This window comes from Manis javanica, chromosome 5 (genome assembly GCF_040802235.1).
Source record: "Manis javanica isolate MJ-LG chromosome 5, MJ_LKY, whole genome shotgun sequence".
Classification (NCBI taxonomy): Eukaryota; Metazoa; Chordata; class Mammalia; order Pholidota; family Manidae; genus Manis; species Manis javanica.
Window position 1 is genome coordinate 73,419,785 of NC_133160.1, and position 20,028 is coordinate 73,439,812.

Sequence of the window (20,028 nt, forward strand, 5' to 3'; positions counted from 1 at the left end):
TGTAGCCAGGCTACTGCCACATGTGGACATGATCTCTCTACCATTTATCTTTCAATCTACATTCATTACCAAGGATGTTTTTCTTTATTGTATGCATATAACAATTTTTTTGCCACCTAAATTATTTCATTTTTTCTGGCCCACTTAATTTCTTACCTGTTGCTTCATTATTTGCTGTTGTTTATTATTGCAACAGTAGTAAAATAGTTTTTATTACTTTTTTTTTTTTATTGTTAGCTTCTAAAACTAATAGACATCACTTAAGAAAATTCACTTGGCTCTTTGTACCAGGTAGAAAAACATGGTCTCTCCTGTCAAGAGGCTCATAGACATTTCTCTTGTCACACACACACCAGGAAGAGGAAGATAAAGAAAAGTTACAAAATTCCTAAAACAAACAAAATCCCCAAAGTTACATAAGAAGGCATACTTCTATTTCACCAGTATCTTTTTTTTGACAATGGGAGGTAGAGAGAGAAAAATATTATTCTAAAAAGTTAAAAAATAGGAAATAATATCATCTGAGAGCTTGGCTTTGAAGTTAATTGAATAATAGAAACTGAATATAGTACTTAGGTTTATGTCTGTAAGCTTGACATGGCATAAATGATATACTTATATGACATAGGCCAAAGGCTAGATTTCATAATGTTCTGTTCATTTTATTAGCAAACAGCTACACTATGAGGAAGCAAATCTGCCATTCAGTGTGGGCCAGCAAAGCACCGCCCAGCACTGTACCTCACCGGCACCGGGCCACCTTCGGGCTGGGTCTTTACACTTCTATCCGAGCTCTTCATGTAGGAGTGTCAACCCTTATGTCCTCCAATCACACTCTATCCTATTTTAATAGGATTTCCATTTTTTAACACTGATATTCGGGAACAGAATATCTGTCTCATTTATTTATATGCTTAACATCATCTCACCCTCTTGTTGTACTTCGTTTCAAGGAATATTAACGTGTCAAGTATAAATACAGTAATAGAGGGGATGGCTCCTAGGTAGACGCAGGCACAGTAAGTCTTTCTTTACACCCTTGTAACTAACAAGTAGACTGAGTCTATGGACTGCTGTTGCAGCCTCTGTAGATTTTGTAAGAGACATCATTATTTGGGAGAGAGGAAGGCCACGAGGGGAGGGGGGCTGAGGAGAGGAAGAAGGAAAGGAAGGAGACGGGAGAGAAGGGACGAACACGTAAAGGAAACTCAAGAAATGGGAAGCCTAATTGTGCAGCAGCTTTCCACTTCTGAGAGGCTTTGTCCAGGAATCCACCATAAATTCTTCGTGGTGTTCAGATGACAGCACCTTGTATGTACCAGGAGGTCCTTGATGAATATTTGCTGCTGGATTAAGTCAGTCCTCCCCGGCTGAGTGCCCCTGCACTGTGGGTCCTGGGAGTTACGTGCAGTTATCAGGGCACATCATGTACCCAGCCTTGCAATACAGAGGTCTGGTTGCCGAGTTCCTCCCTTGTGTAGGGCTAGCCTGGGGAACGCAAGCCTAGAGCCATACCTGCTGCTGGAGATGCTCAGTACTTAGTGAATGCACGAATGCCTGCAATACTCAGGTGAAGTGAGCTATGGACCCTTGTAAACACATTTCTCTAATTTTCACAGACTTTTTATTTCTAAGACAAGCTCTGAATGGAAGAAACCATGTCTTAGCAAATGTAAATGAGATTAAATAGTAACATAAGTTATGTTGTACTATTGTGAAAGATGGGTGCCAATCATTCATTTGAAAAAGTAGGGATTTGATGTTTTCATTCAAATCCAAATTTTTTCATTAGGAAGAGGAGGAGACTCAATGTTGTTTAAATTTTCTTTCACGAACAGTTTGTACAGTTAGGAAAGCCCTTGTCTCAAATAATTAATATGGTTTATTTTTTCCTTTAGAAGCACAATTTATATAGGCTGTTGTATAGTTTGCTTGAGTTATAGCAAATGTTTTTATAATGAACTTTAACTCATTAAAATACTTTAATATATTTAGCTGCCATTTGACTATTCGATTTCCTGCAAATACCAGAAGATGCCATATTTTGTACAACTAATTTACTTAATGTAGAGATTATTTTTCCTATAAAATGAGTACTTGGTAATCACATTTTTTTACTTCAGGTTTATGTAACAATAGGGAGAAAATTGAAATTGCATCAGATTTAGTTTCAAATGAAAATCAAGAACAAATAGAAATCTCTTGTCTTCAGCATGTTAAATTTTATGACCAGCTAAAGAATAAAAATTATAGTCAAGGTAAGTCAGAATTTGAATGTGCTGTCATATTTGAATTATGCATTTAGCACAAGTATTGTCAAATGGTTTTTGAAGATTTTTTAATGGCTGGGGCTACATAAAATGTTTTTAAAAAACTGGTTATTTTCTTGCATGATCTGCTTAGTGATAAAACTTAGGTAATGGTGTTTCTTAAACAATGTTTCATAAGAAGATCTTTAGCAGCACTCTAGCTCATATTAGGGTTACCAGTTCTAACCCAGAGAGTCTTGACTTTTGAACATCTTTGTTTTCAGAACAAGAAAATTGTATAGTAAAAATCTGAAGATAATGATTATAAGCTCATCTTCCAGTATCCTTGGAATGTATGGTTATTTGAAGCTCAGTAGAGTTAAAATATGGTTCCTTGGAAGAAAGTCACTCAGTAAATCTGCCTATTTGGCGCACACACACACACACACACACACACACACACACACACACACACAACACATGTGCAGAAATGGTTGGCCCCTAATATAGTTCCTAAAATATTTTATAGGGAAAATACTAGCCTCAGGGTCCCCTAAGAAGCTCACTAAAAATGGAGATAAAAAATTCCAGCCTCCGAGATACGGTTTCTGTGGAGGACAGGGGAAGAAAAACTGGTTTCTGCATTTTCAAAAAGTCCTCCCCAGAGTCTGATGTTCAAGGTTACAAACCACTGTTCTGGATGGCGGGCACAAGTTGCTGAGCCTTTAGTACAATGCATTAGAAACCCTAATGTGTGGATGAATCACCATCAACAGGCGATCTTGTTAAGATGCTTCTGGCTTCGGGGCTGCGGTTCTGTGGTCGAACAAGCCCTAGGGTTATGCCAATGATCTGTAAACTTCACTTCAAGCAGCAAAGATGGGATTTTTCTAGTTGTCCTCTTGTGGGTGAAGTATCAGGCATTTGAAATACTCTGCAGGTGCTGTAGTAGTACTGGGTGGCAGCAAGGTGGTCTGCAAAGGTCATAGACAGGACTGACTGAGCACTCACTGTATGCTAGGTTCTACATCTCTGCCTCTCGGATGCCCCTTGCCCCCTCTTCATGAAGCTAACATTTATTTATCCTTCAGGAAACCTTGCCTCCTCCTAGAATCCTTGCCTGTTTGGCCCTGTCATGTGCTCCCATTGCATATTGTGTTGACTTTAATCATAGCAGTTTTCATACTGGCTTACACTTACCTACTTACTTAGCTGTCTTACAGGGCAATATTTATTATTGTACTTCACAGCCGAGAACACTGTTGTGGGTCACATTAAAGACAATCAATAAATATTAAGCATAATTTCCTACTCTACTAATTAATCAAATGAGCTGACAAAAACAAAACCTCAAACTCCAACTCTGTGTGCTTCCATAAATTGAACACAGACCCCTAGCTAGGTGAAGAGACAAAGCAGCTGAGGGTTTTTGCCTGTCTCTCTCTTCAAGGCTCTCCTTAGCTGGCTCTGGCCCAAGATTTTTGGCAAGATGACGACATTCATGCAGGCTCGCTTCAATCAGAAATAAATAGGAGAAGCATTAGTCAGTCACAGCAGGGAGCATGACAGGTTTTAAAATGCATCAACAGAACACTTATATGGACACAGAGGGCACTTGGCATGACCTGATTTCCCTTCTTGAAGTACAAGACTTGGAAGCCACTCCCACAGTCCCACTCAGCTGGCAGGGACCTGCCCAGGCAGACAAGAGCATGTGGCACCTCATCAGCAGCGCTTCGCCCTGCTTCTACTTGTGTGTTTATCTCTGTAAGTTGCAACAAAGCCCATATTTGGTAAAGTTTTATGTTTTACTGATTGCCCTGTGACCTTGCCTCACCTGGGGCCAGAGGAATGGTGGCAAAATGGTGTGACTGGCAGGAGCAGCTGCCGAATTGCTGGTTTTGTCATGAGGTGACCATTGCCTTTGCTGGGGAAAACCGAGCTATCTCTGATGCACAGGATTCAGTAGGACCAAATCTTCTCCACAAATACAGTGAAGATTCCCTATTTCCTACCTGAAAGAGACTATAAAGAAACAATAGATAGAAAGTAGTAGATTTGACAGTGACTATTTGCCCAGGCACTGACAGAACTTATGACAGATGTTTGGGTAAAATCTGATTTACTCATATTGTCTTTTATTCTCAACACATATTTATCACAAACCTACTATGTGTAAGACATACTTTCAGTTGTAAAAGACCAAATATCTTTATACTGCAATCACAGTTCTCAATGAATTTCAAGTAGCCAGTAGTTTGGAAACTGAATGGGGAGCTATTATAAAGCAACCTTGACATGGCAGCCCAGTGAAGATTTTCTCCTCACCCTTGTCTCTCTCTGCAGCCAATAGACTTCAACTTTACTGGGCTGAAACTGCTTCTCCATTTCCCCGAGATCACCAGAGTGATCTTCTTCAGTCTTGACAAATTAAAAACTCTAAAGTTGGAGAGATCTCCAAACTAAAACAGTTTATTGAGCCTTTCTAGAAGCTAGCCAGCAAACAGACTGAATCCTGGGACAGGGAGTTTCTGCTTCACCAGCAGAAAGGCAGTTAACAGGAACAACTTGTCCACCAGGCTCAAGAAAGGGGACATTTATAAGGGCTGTCACGGAAACAAAGTTCTTTAATTTCACATTGGCTACAGTTAAGAAAGGCAGGGTAAGAAGAGGTGGGGAATGTCCGGGGAGAGGTGGTTAGTCTATAGAGAATGCTAGTGGATTAGCAGTTGATGATGGTCAGTCACTGGTCACACACAAGGAAGATCCGGTGGGTCTGAGGACCTTCTAGATGATTGCTGAAATGACTACATCCAGGAACATGGACTTTCTGGTTAGCTGTGGCCAGTGGCTACTGATTGATGACTTTCCCTTGTCTCTTTCTCCCTAATTCTCTGGTCCTATGTCATTTAATTTAGGGCATTTCAGAATTTTTCCTCACCAGTCTGAATTCACAAATGGTTTCAGGCCTGCTCTCTGCACATGTTTCTTAAAAGGCACCCTTTCCTGGTTTTTGTCCACCTCTTCTCCTTAGGCTGGACCTTCTAATATTACTTCCTTTGCCCTTGTATTGCCTATGATGGAATTCCCTCTTCTCCCACTCAGATACCCAAGATGCCAATCACACAGTTATCACATATCACTGCGCTGTTAGATCAGTGTTCTCCAAGTGTGGTCTTCAGACCTCTAAGAATCTCAAGATGCTTTCAGGGGAATCAGGACATCAAAAGGATTTTCATAATACTACTAAGACATTGATTGTTTTTTTCACTGTTTTGACATTTGCACTGATAGTACAAAAGCAAAGGTGCATGCAATCACTTGCAACTTAACATTTGAGGCAGTGATACCTGCCTGTACTAGGTGTCATTGTATCCCTCCCTGTCACCATTTGACTTAAGAAACAAGATGCTGATTTCAGGTAAGGGTGTTCTTGATGGTAGTAAAAGTTCACATTTAATTAAATCTCAAGCACATGTGTTTTTAATATTCTGTGTAACAACAGGAAAACATATCCAAAGCACTTTGATAAAGTACTTTGTACCACAATATTTGTCTTGTGGAAGCACTTGTACAACTGAACGGTTAGCTCAACTATGAATTTTTTTGTTGACATCAATTTTTACTTTAAATAATGACTGACAAGAAATCTTTTTAAAATAGTGGTTTGTATCTTGAACATCAGACTGGGGAAGACTAACAAACTGGGTATTCAGACTTGGGCATTTAGCAAACATTTTCTAGAAAATAAGTAAGTCAGCTTGTCACTCAAGGGGAAAAACTGATAGTATTTGAGCTTTCAAGGGAAAATTAGAAAGTTGCATCTGCCACCATGAATTTAATAGCTTCCCAATACTTAAAGACTTATCTGATGAGAGCACTGATATTAAGGTGTGTGAGTTCATATATTGCATAATGAAATGTGTCAACATTTGGAAGATTTGTATACCTCAGTGCATCAGTATTTTCCAAATGACCAGTGCATGAAGTGACAGAATCATGCACGTGCAAAAGATCTATTCAAAATGCAAAATAGACCAATGGATTTTACTATAACCAAGTATGAGAATTTCATTGCTATGGTTTCAGATTCCACACTACAACTTATAGAAATTACCAATTGTTGAGTCTAATGTAGCATCAAAGAAGAATATCCAAAGTCTATTAAGTCTATTAAAATACTCCTCCCTTTTCCAACTGTGTATCTGTGTCAAGCTAAATCTTCATACACTTCAGTCAACACAATGTAATACAACAGAATGATGCAGAAGCACATATAAAAATCCAGCTGTCTTCTATTAAACTCAGAGAGACTATCAGAAAGGAAAACAATGTCACTATTCTCACTAAATTATCATAGTTTTAGAAAACAGGGCTAGTTTTCATAAAAACATATTATTTATGTTAACTTGCCAGTTATTTATTTTAAAATTAACTAATGAACAAAGGTTTTAAATGTCTTACCTTTTATTAACATGGTAAATACCAACAGATATAACTCACGGAACAAAATTTCTCTTAAGTTGTCTCACTCATTTTGAAGAGTGTAAGTGGGTTCAAAGATCAAAATGTTTGAGATTTGCTGCTTTAGGTTACACAATCTTAACTACTGATGATGGCCTGAATGAAACTCCTGTGAACTAAAGCTTTGGAGGTGATCATTTAAACTGGCCCTTGCCTGAGGGGGCACAGTCCTTGATTAACTCCCTGTGGTCCCTACACCAGCTAGTTTGCTCCTCTTTGCAGCCAGATTTGTCAGCATGTCCTGTGACTGGTGTGGTGGTGATTATCCAAATGATGTGAACACAGAATTCACATTGTCTTTCACCTCAGTTCCCTACTAAAGAAAATCGTCAGTGTAGTCAACTTAATTTTCTTGGATTAAAACTATGCAAAATATTTATAAATTTGTATTGTTGACATTTCTTTAATTAAAACTTCAACAAATATTTTACTATTCTTTCCAAATTGGAAGCACCATGATGTATCTAACATGTATGTATGTATGTGTGCAAGGCACCGAATTAGGAACTCTGTAGTCAGTTTACCAAGGCATAGCATTAGGAAATCTGGAGGCAATTCCTTCATTCTCTCGCTAAGGAAAATGATTCCCACAGAGCTTAAATGCCTTGTCACATGACTTAATGCCTGTATTAAGCTAACATCTCCAGTTTGATAATAATTTCAAGTCCCAAACAAAAGAACCGAACTTATACAGAATTTATACTTTTAAGTCTGCACTCTTGTCATTTGGAGGACATTTTTCACTTTATGTCTTTCTTCTTTATTTGTAGTTATTATATGAGCAACCTGGAATAAGAAACTGCTTTATCTACTTTAATCAAATAGAGTAGAACTTCAAATGTGTAAAGTCATTAAAAAACAGGGCATTCCAGACCGATACATTTTCTAGATGTATGAGATATATTTAGTGTTTAAAAACTGAACAATTTATTGGGAAGTAAAAACACTAATACAAGCTAAGTATTTAGAACCTCAAATTATGAATTCTAATCTAATCCCCTTACTTTATTACTGTGGCAAAAATGCCTCAGATCCAATTACATTTTCAGGTAGTAAAACTTCTATTTTAGCTCTTTGGGATGGTACCCTCTAAAAGGTATCACATGCTTTTCTGCATCCAGTCAGTCCACTAAAGATGATTTAAACATTTTAAATGGCTTGGGATCCTTCTTATTAGTGTCCATTATTTTACACAAATACAATAGGGGAATTAGGACACACTGAGAATACAGTTTTTTACGCCTTCATTTAATGACCCTGGTATTCTGAATCTTGTTTTTTTAAATATTTGCATGTGTTTTTAAATTTTGGCTTTTACCCCTTGCTTTGGCATTGTATTAACTGTTACATCTTCCTTTATACAGGGCACATGTTTGTCTCTCCATTTTAAATTTTCTGTAGACCAGATAAAAAGCTTACTAGAATTGTATAAAAATGAGCAAATAGATTGAGAAAGGGTCTGAGATACTTAGAGTGATGTACAGCAGTTTTACTGAACTTCACATTTTACTGTAGTTTGACCATTCAAAAGACTGTTGCACTTACTGGATCTTTAGATAACTAAATTCTTATCAGGTGAGGTACTGCAGCATAATAATTATTTGGTTAACAGTCACATGTGCAGTTAATAATAACTGAAGATTTGAGAAACTCAAATCATTCTTGTTCTGCTCTCTTTTCTGAATAATCCTGGTCATACTGATTATTTTATCTAAATTTTTAGACTTTACACATGCTTTTGCTGAATTCTTTTAAAACTCTTTTTTTTCATATTCTGTGTAAATGTTTATGAAAAGAATCTGCCTATAGTTCAAAAGCCTTTGTGCAATCTTTCACTGTTTGATCCAACAGCAGAGCGGGCATGTCCTACATAGGCTGCGGTCCATCAGTGTTTTTCTGAAAGAGCTAGGGTGTTTACATTCTTAGGACGGAAAGAAGAGCAGAGAATACCATTCCATATTTGTACTTGTTGGTTTTCTAGCATCATGGTGGCTGCTGTACAGCGCTCACAGCAGTTATACTGCAGCCTCATCTCTGCCTGTGGAATCACGCTGGTATGCAGATTCTTAAGTATGCGGCCCCATGGATTAGGGCCCTCACTAGGGTCAAAGGCAGTTATTTACTCTGGGAAGCTTTCCAAGATTGCTACCAAGAATGCTTTTTACTTTTATGGTGACTTGGTCCCTAAGGGTAAAACAGTCATCCAAAAGGAAAACTTTTTCCCCATTATCTGAACATTTATTAGTGACCAGGGCAGAAAAGTTCATAGTCTTCAAAACAAAACTCAGCCTGAGAACAGGCTAGTGAGCTTGAATTGAGGTATTGAGTATATAGGGACCTAAAAATCCTACTTTTTACTTTGCCTTTGCATGTCACCTGATCTGAATACACAATTTAAGGTTTATTTTCACTATGTAGGCAAACATTTTATATTTTGTGTAAGTGAATCCTTTATTCAGTTCTGTATACACCTGTCAAGGCTCTAATGGAGAAAAGCTTCATTAAAAAGGAAACATCTACTCTCGTTTTAGAACACTGGTCTAAGACAACAGTGCATGTTGATGATCACCTCACTTTTTTTCTTTTAAGTTCTTCACAAGGCATGTATTTCTCTCGAGTATGTCCTTACAATGGCTTTTCTGAAATTCCTTTGTTGCACTCACATTTTAATTCCTCCTCTACCCTTCTTCCCTTATTTTTAGCAGATGGTCACCTCGCACAGTTCATCCGGGATAAGGTCCTGCATTGCCTGTCTTGTCTGTCTTGAAATACCAGAATCTGCATCCATCTTTTTCTCTTTTCTGTATTGAGAAGGCATTGCCCCTTTTCTTCTAACGTATGTTTGTCCTTACTTCTATTATTCTGTATCAGTTCAGAACTCACTTGCAGAAAATAGAAACCTCTCCAGTGTTTTTAATCAGAAAGGAGTTTAATAAGTACTTATATAATTGTTGAAAGGTGGAAAGGCAGGCCTTAGGCAGGGCCCCCAGGGAATGACCTGAAACAACACTGCAGAACTGGCTACTCATGGGACTGGCAACAGTTGCCACAACCAGGAAGCGGGGGAGTCAGGAAGCCACTGGACCAAGTGTGGTGTCTAGGGTGGCACACCTTAGTCATGATCTGGGATTAAGAAGATGCCAGTATACCTGCTGTATCCAGAGTAAATTCATCTCCCAGAACTGCACCAGCAAAATGGATGCCCCACAGCCTAACGCCTCTCTCCACTTTACTCAATCCCAAATACAAATTTCTTGCAGCTAAACCTGCTGTGTTGGAACTATATCTCACCCAGATCCCTTACTGAAGGAGAGTCTGGGAAATGTTACTGTATTTCTTCAGACTCTGCAACATGCAGGGCACATGCAAGGGTGCTCGGCACGCAACAGCGCCAGTCCATCCACGCTTCTTCTCCACTGACTTCCGATTCACTCAATTATTAGATGTCTTATTTACTTACCACATATTCTAGATACTTTCTCAAGTCTCTTTTTCTGTTTTACTGTTTGCATTTCCACACTAAATTCCAGGATCCTTTTTGCTTCCCACAATAAAGATTTCCTTGGGTTATTATTGTTTTTATCCCATTGTTTTCTGGTTCATGTTCTCTTCTGCTTTGTCATCTTGAAACTGTTACATTGCTATTTGCTATTATTTCCAGAACTATTGTTAACACTGTAAACATGAATTCAATGGGAATTCACTTTAGTATTAAGAAACTCTCCTGGCCGAGGACTAAGGTTGGGGTTCAGAATCTGCAGGGCAAACCCTTCAATAGTAGGATTATTTACTTTCCTAAAACTCCAGCTACCATCATCATCGCTCTTGCTTGGTGATGGGCCTTCCAATGACCATTGTGCCCTTCCAGTGGGCCTTCCAATGACCACTGTGACCATTTCTCTGGTCCGCTGAAGGACACAGACAGACGTACGCAGAGCTTGAGCATAAGAGCCAGCTGGGGTGAGGGAATGCGTATTCAATCCTGTCACTGGGGTCTGAGGGAAGATGTGCCAAAGGCCTGAAGTGGAAAAGTGAGGAAGGGCTGGTGCTTCATAAAAAGCTGCTAGGTCATCGACTACTTTCCAATTTCCATCAAAATGCCTTAATCTCTAAAACTTCTTGTCTGAGATGATCTCTCACCCTCTCTTACTTACCTCTAGGTCTTTGAGACTTCATTTTATGGATTGAGAATAGCCCCACATGAGATAGGCTGGGTATATGCTAATTTTCTCTTTCTTATTCAAATATTTTAATGACATGGTAGTGGAATTTAAAGAGGAGATTGTCTTGGTTCTACCACTTACTATGATGTCTTTTATGAAGACTTGTCAGTGAGTTTATACATGAAAATGCAGCCCATGAGACGAGATTTAGTTTCATCAACAGCATGCTGACCCTGTTGGTGAGCCATATATATATACACAACAGAAATAGTGGAAGTACAAGGTTCTGTGAGAACTCAGATCTGATACCTGCTTTCTAGTCAGTCCTGGAAGAGAGTTGGAAATAAAGTGATAATAAGAAAATAGAAAAAGGAGCTTTTTTCATTTTGCCGGGAATTATTTATTCACAAAATGAAATTAGCATAGCTGAAACGCTTCTCAGGTTTATTCTATGAAATGAAAATAATATTGTTAAATTTCCCAGAGAAAGCTTTAACTCCATTTTCCTGTGGTTGCAATAAAATAATCTTTCCTGGCATGAATCAAGAAGCAATAAGCAATAGAACATAAGATTTGGTAAATATTTACATTACCAATACCTCTTAGTTATGTAGTCTGATTAAATTGAGAGACACTGAAAGGGAATATAGTATTTTATGGATAGGAATTTGCTCATCTGTTCAATGTATTAAGTGTGGTCTAAGGGAATGTTCTTAAAGAAAAGGAATTATATCACATGCTCACATAGGCATGCTGTGTCAAATCATGGCTTGTAAAGAAAATTTTACTACATAATTGGCCATAATTCAGCTAAATATTTTCTAATTTTTAAAGAATTCTTTATATATAACCCTTAAAATTACAAAAGAGGAAGAAAAAGGTAAACACAATAAAACAAAATGTCTTTTCCAACAACCATTCTGTGGACTTACTGGGCACATTTTTATCACCTCTGCCTAGTCCCTTCATTTCCTCCTGACCTTTCTCACCACCTATGCCAATTGTCACACCCCTCCTTTCTTTTCTTCTACGGTTCAGGGTAGAGAAGTTAGACCACTGACTAAGGAGGCAATGTGTGGAATGGTTAAAAACACAAGCTCTGGAATCAGAGTCTCTAGATTCAAACTCTGGTCCTACCTGTGACTTTAGGCAAAGTACCTAACTTTTCTGAGTCTCAGTTTTCTTATCATAAAATGAAGTCCAACTGAACGTATACAAGTGGAAGTACATTTATACTTCTAATTGAGGTTTTGTAGGGATCAATGGCATAAAGATATAAAGGACTTAGCAGAGTAGGTGCTCAATAAAAATAAGCCATAGTGTTTAAATATTTGGATTTTATTTCTCCTGGGAAAAATAATAAATAGGCTCATCCTCCAGCATCTTTCAGTTTTGAAATGTGAACTTACTGAGGAAAATATAGAAAAAAACATTATTTATCTTAGATTATGATGAGATAATGCCTAATATCTGGATAAAAACTGAAAATAAATCCAGATATTGTCAAACATCTTGTAGACAAAGTATTGATATTTTACAGCTCTTCTTTTTATTTGGCATGTTCCTTTCATGTGTCTGTATGTGGGTGGGAAGCACTCTTATTCACTAGTCCTTTCTTGAGCACCTCTGTAAGCTGTATGTGCATCACAGAGCTTAGCACATATTATTTCTAATCCTTATTAATGACCTAGAGAGATCAGATTCATTAGCTCTATTTAACACTTCACAAAACTAAAGCTCAGGGGCATAATGGAACTCATCTAAGTTCAGACAGCACTGGAGCCACACAATTGAAACCTAGATCTTCTTCCTTCAGAGATGAAATTCTTCTGTCATGTGTATTTTATGAGTCCAGGATTAATGACTTAAGGAGAAGACTGGTTAATAAGTTCACTGATAGGGATTCATCACTGTCAATACTAAAAAAATGATTTGTATGTCAAACTTCTTATTACTGGTAATGTATTTCATTTTCACAAATAAGAATATTTGCAGGACTTAGAATGTTTACTCACATACATAATAAAGCACAATTATATATAATTATACACTATATAAGGTAAGATTTTTTTGTACACTAATAAATGTTTATCCATAATTACCTACGAACATAACAGCATTGTTGAAGTTGGTGGTTGCAAGGATATGTTTGTTCATAACAGACCCTGTCATACACTCTGTTTGCTTTAGTTAAAAGATGGAGAAAGAGTGGTCCTTCAGAAAAACATCTCTGGCAAGGAAAGTTATCACCATATTTAACATGGCTCTTGAGGGAAAAATATTTCCTGCTGTTCAGACAAATGTAAAAGATCAGAGGAACACAATAATAGCAGTTGATTCTGAATGTTAACCTCAGAATGTCTGCTCTGAAGGAACGCTGATGACTCCTGTCATGATGCCCTTGCTTATTTGGATACCATTAAAGGCCCCACTTGACAAGCATAATGATGAACTGTACTTTTCCTGTCAGGCAACACATGTTTGGATGATAGACAGCTCTGTAAAGCTGAGGATTTATTTATTTTCCAAGGACCAGTTTTTCAGCTTGCTCTACAAACCCATGAAGCTGCTTAAAACTCATACAACTATTGCTGACCAAGGGAAATCCATGCACTCCAGAGACAGGGCCTTCGCGGGTGTAGGAGATAATAATATATCTGTTTTACTGACATAAAACCTCTTTAGTCCTCCAAAGAATGAATTTTCTGGCTGTATTCTGGTACATCTGACTTTTAGTCACTTCAAACTTCAATGTGTCCTTGCTTTGGCACTTAAGGGTACTATTTTGCTTTCAAGAATATCACTTAAAATGTAAAAGCACTTGAGGTTAAAAACTTTAAGCCTATGTCAGTCAACATATTAATTATTTAAGACCTTAGCAAGAATTAGCAGGCAGCTATTAGAGATACACTGAAATATGTTTCATGGCCAATCAGAAATGAGTCTGGCTATGAAACATTCTCCAAGAAATATTGCTTAACTGATTTTGAGCTCTCTGTACTCAGATTTTAATAGAGAGGGATCATTTTGGTAGAAAATATCTGGACTAGAACAGTACCTTAAAGTGTTCTTAAATTTGTGATTGTATGGTCATGTTACATGGTTCATTGAGAACTATTAAACTTACATTATAAAATGAAATCTAAACACATGACTATTACTTAGGAGTCCAGCAGGATATAGGTGACATGCTGAAAGGACTGATAAAGATAATATAATGCAGAGACTAAAGACAGGCTTAAATGAACAAACAATAATGAATCCAGAGATTAAGAGCAGGAAGCTATTACTATCCTTTGGCCTGGCCTGAAGAGGCAGGGAGATGGTATGTGTTATTGGAACATCACAAGAGTTAAGGCAGGTAGAGAGTCAAATAGGAGTTGTGATTCTCTACATGAAGCAAGAGAAGAACCATTGCCAAACCACGGCCTAGCAGATCCAGCAGGGAGAATATCTATGTGACCTCCTTGTCCCCTTGTTCTGATCTCTTACTGGGGTTTCCTTTTGAGTAAATCCAACCAGGAGCTAACATATAAGAAAATCTGACCCACGCAGAGAGATGGAGGCCAAACGCTGCAGGCCCAAGCTCTGGGGAGGGTGGGGAAAGCCTGGAAGTGCAGAGGGAGAAAAACCAGGACATCTGATCAGAATAATAATTATATCAGATACAAATCTCCAGGTACTCTTCATAAAAGAGCTGATAGGAATGCTCTGTCATTATTCTGCTCCTCTGATTCTTGCTTTTCCAGAGTCTGAAGGTTCTCTTCCAGGTTTTTATCAGTTCTTGTTCCATGTCATTCTGTGCTGAAATAAGATTTTAGCAATTTTTATAGCAGGGATGTTTTTATATTTTTGCAAAATAATTTCCTTTTTCTCTCTTTTTTACTAATGTTTGTTTAGCACCAAGACTTTAATAGTTGGTTTCAATCAAAGATTTCTCTCTTTATCATAATTCTTAGCAATCTTGGCTGCCTGATTTGCCCATTACGCTGCGATGGCTTTCATTAGTTCACTTACCTGAGTGGCTCTCTCCTTAAACTGATTGCCCTGCTCTTCCAACAGTCAGTGTCCCACCCACCTTGGGCAGTGCAAAATGTTTTTAAATTTTATTTTAATGTGAGAAGTCACATGGGGTCAAACTTCACAATGTGACATAATTATTGTTCATATATATTCAATTTTAACTTGTCTTTCCTCATTCTTCTCTAGTCTTTATTTCTTTTACTCTAGTTCTTTACCATAAATTTACTTTCTTTTTCTGTTTACTCATAATGCTATGAATGAAATGTTGACATGATAGTATGTAACATATTGTATGTATGAGAGGGATGGGAAGTGCTTAAGGCAGCAACAGGTTAACAATTGAATCAAAAAGCAGGGTTGATTTTGTAGTTTGTAGATCTATTTACCTCTCCTAAACAAACATTTCTGAAGATTGTGGCACAGTTTTTTAAACAAATTATATGACTCTAAAAATGTTCCCCCTTTTTCACTCCACTCAGATCCGAAGCCAGAGCAAAGCCTCCAGGTCTGGGCTCTGTGAGGGGGATGAAGTGGTTTCTATCAATGGCAACCCTTGTGCAGACCTCACCTACCCACAGGTCATCAAGCTCATGGAGAGCATAACAGACTCTCTCCAAATGTTCATCAAAAGGTACAAAACATTAGTTTGGAATGTGTATTTTCTTTTGAAGCTAGATGAGAACAATTATAGCTGCTACTACATATATAGTTTGTCATATATGAGGAAACTGGGGGTGCTCTGTACACGGTCAGTATAGTGAAACAGAAAAACCACAGTGTTTGAAAAGGGGCAATTATAATCAACTGAATTTTCCAGTTAGTTGAATATTAACTTGAAAATCTTTATTTCAAGAAGTTCACTGAAATTTTTACTTAGGCGTTTTATACTAGTTCCTTAGAAATCTCACTATGTTGAACATAATATAATACTTCTAGGTAAGGATGTATTTTGTGGTGGGTCAGGATCACTAAATTATAATTCCCAGATTCACAGGTGAATTTAAAATGTTTAAGCATTAATAGCAATATGTAACTCTACAGTAATTTTGTCTAAAAAGAAAATGCCTAGGAGAAGGAAAATAACAATGACACACATAAAACTTAAGAGCAGCCGATTTCTGCTTGCCAGGATCACCAGTAAAATCAGTATTTCGGTATAGGCAAAAGTGGATGGTTAAAATAAAGCTTTTGGACTATCAATGTAAATCACTTATTAATTTGATTTGTCTAAATATCACCCATCCCACCTAACTGCTTAAAAATGCAGAAGTCAACTTTAAACATAAAAACAAATGAAACCAGTAGTGATTCTATAGCATCTTACTACGCTGATGGACAGTGACTATAATGGGGTATGTGGTGGGGACTTGATAATGGGAGGAGTCTAGTAACCATAATGTTGCTCATGTAATTGTACATTAATGATACCCTCCCCCCAAAAAAATTGAAACCAAGGAGGGCCATCATGAAAGATTATAGCATTACCAGTTTTAGTGTGCAAATCACAATACAGTTCATACTAACTTTGCAAGTGAGACCCTGACCATTGCATCTTAATGAATCCAAAAAGCAAAGTTCTGGCTACTTGGTGAAAAGCCTTCTGGAAGGTGTTGGGGAACGTCTCACAATCTCAAAGCCCTCCAGGTTTTGCCTTAACTCTGCAGAAATATTACATAAAGCATTACCCCTCTGATAACCATTCAGTGTGATTCCATTTTTGTACAAACATGAGCTCGTTATGGTCAAAATTTTGTGAAAATAAAAGAAACTTGGCATTATTCTTAGAATCTCCCATCTAAATATTTGCCAATTAAACCCAATGTTTAAGCCCTTAGAATCCTACTTATTTATAAGTTGCCACTTGCAGCTAAAAGGAACCTAACAGGACTCTTTCCAAGTGTAGTCACAATGTTTGCCATTATCATGCATAAATCTGAGGGATTTGAAGATTTCTATCTTTGTAAAGGATTAATGGCATCTAAAATGGAGAAAAACCTTTTCTAATTCATTCCCTTTTTAGTGACTTTACTGATTCAATGAGGCCAACTTCTTTGGTATACTTCTGTGGTTTGGGACATCCTCTACCATTGTTGTTTTGATTGTGATGGTTATCACTGGGAAAAACCTTGGTGATTTAAAGCTAAGTCTCAGGTACACATTTACTTTCAGAAATAAAAGGACTAGTTCTTTGCTACTTTTAATAACCGGAATCATGATTATTTTTCTTTTGTCTGAAGTAGGTTGACTTTTTTCAAACAAATAATTAATTGATGAGTTTCAAAAGAGAATCTAAAATTAAAAGCAGCCCAAGGCAATCAACATCAACATCATTCCTACTCTGGATGTCTGAGCACTGTTCACCGGAATTAAATATTTCTCCCCCTCACAGAACTGTTATTTATCATGAGAGGACAAGTGGTTTCCTTTTTCTGGACTATTGCCCAGATATAGCTGGGTAGGACTATCCTAAGACTCCTTTAACATTGTCTCCATTATCTTAAATTTTGTTAAAATGATATTTTAAAAGATTATACAATTATGACACATAAATTATGGGATTAGGTAGCTATGTAGGTGGACTAGAAATCAGAACTTTTAATTTTAACGCCCAGCTTTTATGACTTTTTATTCATGAATATTCATTTTAGTTGGGCTACCAATAAAAGTTAACATTTATCTGATCTGTTTGCCTGTATTACTGTCTGTAAGGCTGGAATGAATTCAGGCTACTCTTGTCTCAGCTTCATATTGATTGCTAACAAAATTCAAAGTGATTTAATTTACTTCTATCTTGAACTACTTCCAGGCCTTCCGAAATTAAAACTCCCTGACCTTTTGGTACCCTCAAATTTAGTTGCATACAGTGTACCATCATTTCCTATATAAGAAAGATCTAATTTGCTGTTATCATGTTTTCAAAAACAATATTATAATTTTTTTTGTATTACCAGGAAGCTCTACAGATTACTTGTCTAGAGAAAACAGCATTTCATTTGATTGTTAGTATGCTTTTGTTTTGTTTAATTCTGTTTCACAGTCAGTGCAGTCAAAAGCAAAGTTAGGAGTAATTGTTTGGCACAACAGTCTGAAATTCTACTCCTACATAAATTCTAAGGTAAATTCCCTTGAGTAGAATAAAAGTAGGGGCTCACTCCTTTTAGCTGGTGATCCAGCATTAGTCAGGGTGCATTTTGAGAGAAGGAAAAAAGGACAGAGATAGATACTGCTGCTGCTTTAAAAAAAAAAACCTTACAAATGTAAGAAATGAAGGCATCTCCTACAGCTGTTCTGTGAATGATGCTTCTCTTCTAAAAGCAGTTAGAGTTTAAATTAGAGTTTTAGGGAGAAGTTGTTTAACCCTTGAACTGCCATTGTTTCTTGCAAACCCAAATTTGTAAAACCAACTGGGAATAGTTAAGGTCAAAATCACAGGGCTGGCTCCTTTGCTGAGAGAGAAAGAAACAATTTGACTTCAGAGATCCTATAAGGAAAATGCTCCAAAAGGCAAATTCAAATACTGAAGGGGAGACATCTCAGATTATAAATACTCCATGACTCAGTGATTCATTGCAGCATGGAAAGGATTTCTCTTTACACAAGAGTACTGGGCTGGGGTCCACTTATTACAAAACACATGCTTGCTGGAACTTAAAAAACAGCTTCTATTGCATTCCTTTCAAGACAACACAGCCTCTAAAAGACTTACGTGAATTATCTGTATGTTAATACTGTTTTGCTGAATATTGCTGAGCTGAAGATGTTATGTGACTTTATAATGTTCAGACCTAAACTTAGTCAATAAGACATCAAAATACTTTGTCATGTTATTAAAAACATGCTTATTTGAAAGCACCCAAATAATCAGAGATAAAGGGCATCCATGTTCCTAAAACCTGTGTTTTTAAAAAATAGCAACTGGATTTAGGGTGGATTTAGGTTTCATAATCTTTTGTAAGCATTTTTGCTCTGCTTTGGAGAGAAGTTTTTTTGGAAGATCTTTAATAATATAAACATGGTGCCAATTTCTGCTTTCAAATATGTTGCAGTTGACATTTAGGAGGAAATATTTTGACTGTATCATGTATTAGACATCATAAAAGTGTCAGGAAGTTCTTTGGCAGGTGTAACACACTCTGATTTAACTGTCTGGACTGATATTTCTGTGTGCAGACCATCCAGTGGAGTAAATGAGACTTTAATCTCTGAAACTGAAAACAAAACCTGTGAACATTTCACCCCTGAGGGGCACGTGGAAAGTACCACCCTGAAGATTCGACCAGCCACAAAGAGCCAGTACAGGGAGTTCTACATCGCCCCGGTCAGGAGTGGAGCTGAGGACCGAGAAAGTGGCCCTAGTTTCTCTGGGAGCATAAAAGAAGAAATAGCCCTGAGCTGCCAAGTGGATCCCCGCATGCCTGACTCCCAAAGAGAACACTCACCAGAGGAGGATATCTTAAGGGAGAAGGCAGAAGTGGAACAGCTAGGCCCTGTGGTGGAGCTACAACTATCCCTTTCACAAGAGAGACACAAGGGCACTGGTGCCCCTGTAGTCGCTCTCCTGGGAGCTGAAAAATCTAAGTCTACCGACACAGATCCTAATTTACAACACGATGGTATTGTCCGAATAAATTCAGTCCCCACTGATAAGAAAGGGGACCCTTCTCTGAGATCCAGCAAGATAATCCAGATTTCCAGTGGCAAAGAGTTGAGAGTGATCCAGGCAAGCGAAGCAGGACACACCGGCCTGGCCCGAGTGGAAGTGATCCTCAACTGTTCTGACAGGCAGAAGACGGAAGGGTGCAGGCTTCAGGCAGGAAAGGGGTGTGTGGATTCTCCAGGGGAAGGAGGGCAGTCAGAAGCACCTCCTTCTCTGGTGTCCTTTGCAGTCTCATCAGAAGGCACAGAGCAGGGAGAAGATCCACACTCGGAAAGGGATCACAGCAGACCCCACAAGCACAGGGCACGTCATGCACGTAAGTCCTGCCCGGGGCTGCTGTGGGGCTGTCCGAGGGGCTTCAGAACTGTATGCCATATTGCTGCTGCTTTGCCTGTTTTATTTTTTTTTAAGA

General features: G+C 37.9%; 1 protein-coding gene across 3 annotated transcripts in view; it reads left to right on the plus strand.

The window, feature by feature from the left end:
- The window catches only part of SYNPO2 (synaptopodin 2), a 170,799-nt gene that overhangs the window by 119,353 nt on the left and 31,418 nt on the right, over positions 1 to 20,028 (plus strand). Inside the window, exons 2-3 of one of the 3 annotated variants that reach the window (XM_036993076.2) lie at positions 15,439 to 15,590; positions 19,130 to 19,932. In XM_036993076.2, the coding sequence (XP_036848971.1) occupies positions 15,439 to 15,590; positions 19,130 to 19,932 (955 nt within the window). The remainder of the gene's footprint in view (positions 1 to 15,438; positions 15,591 to 19,129; positions 19,933 to 20,028) is intronic. The other 2 variants (XM_036993077.2, XM_073237110.1) reach the window with 2 other exon arrangements.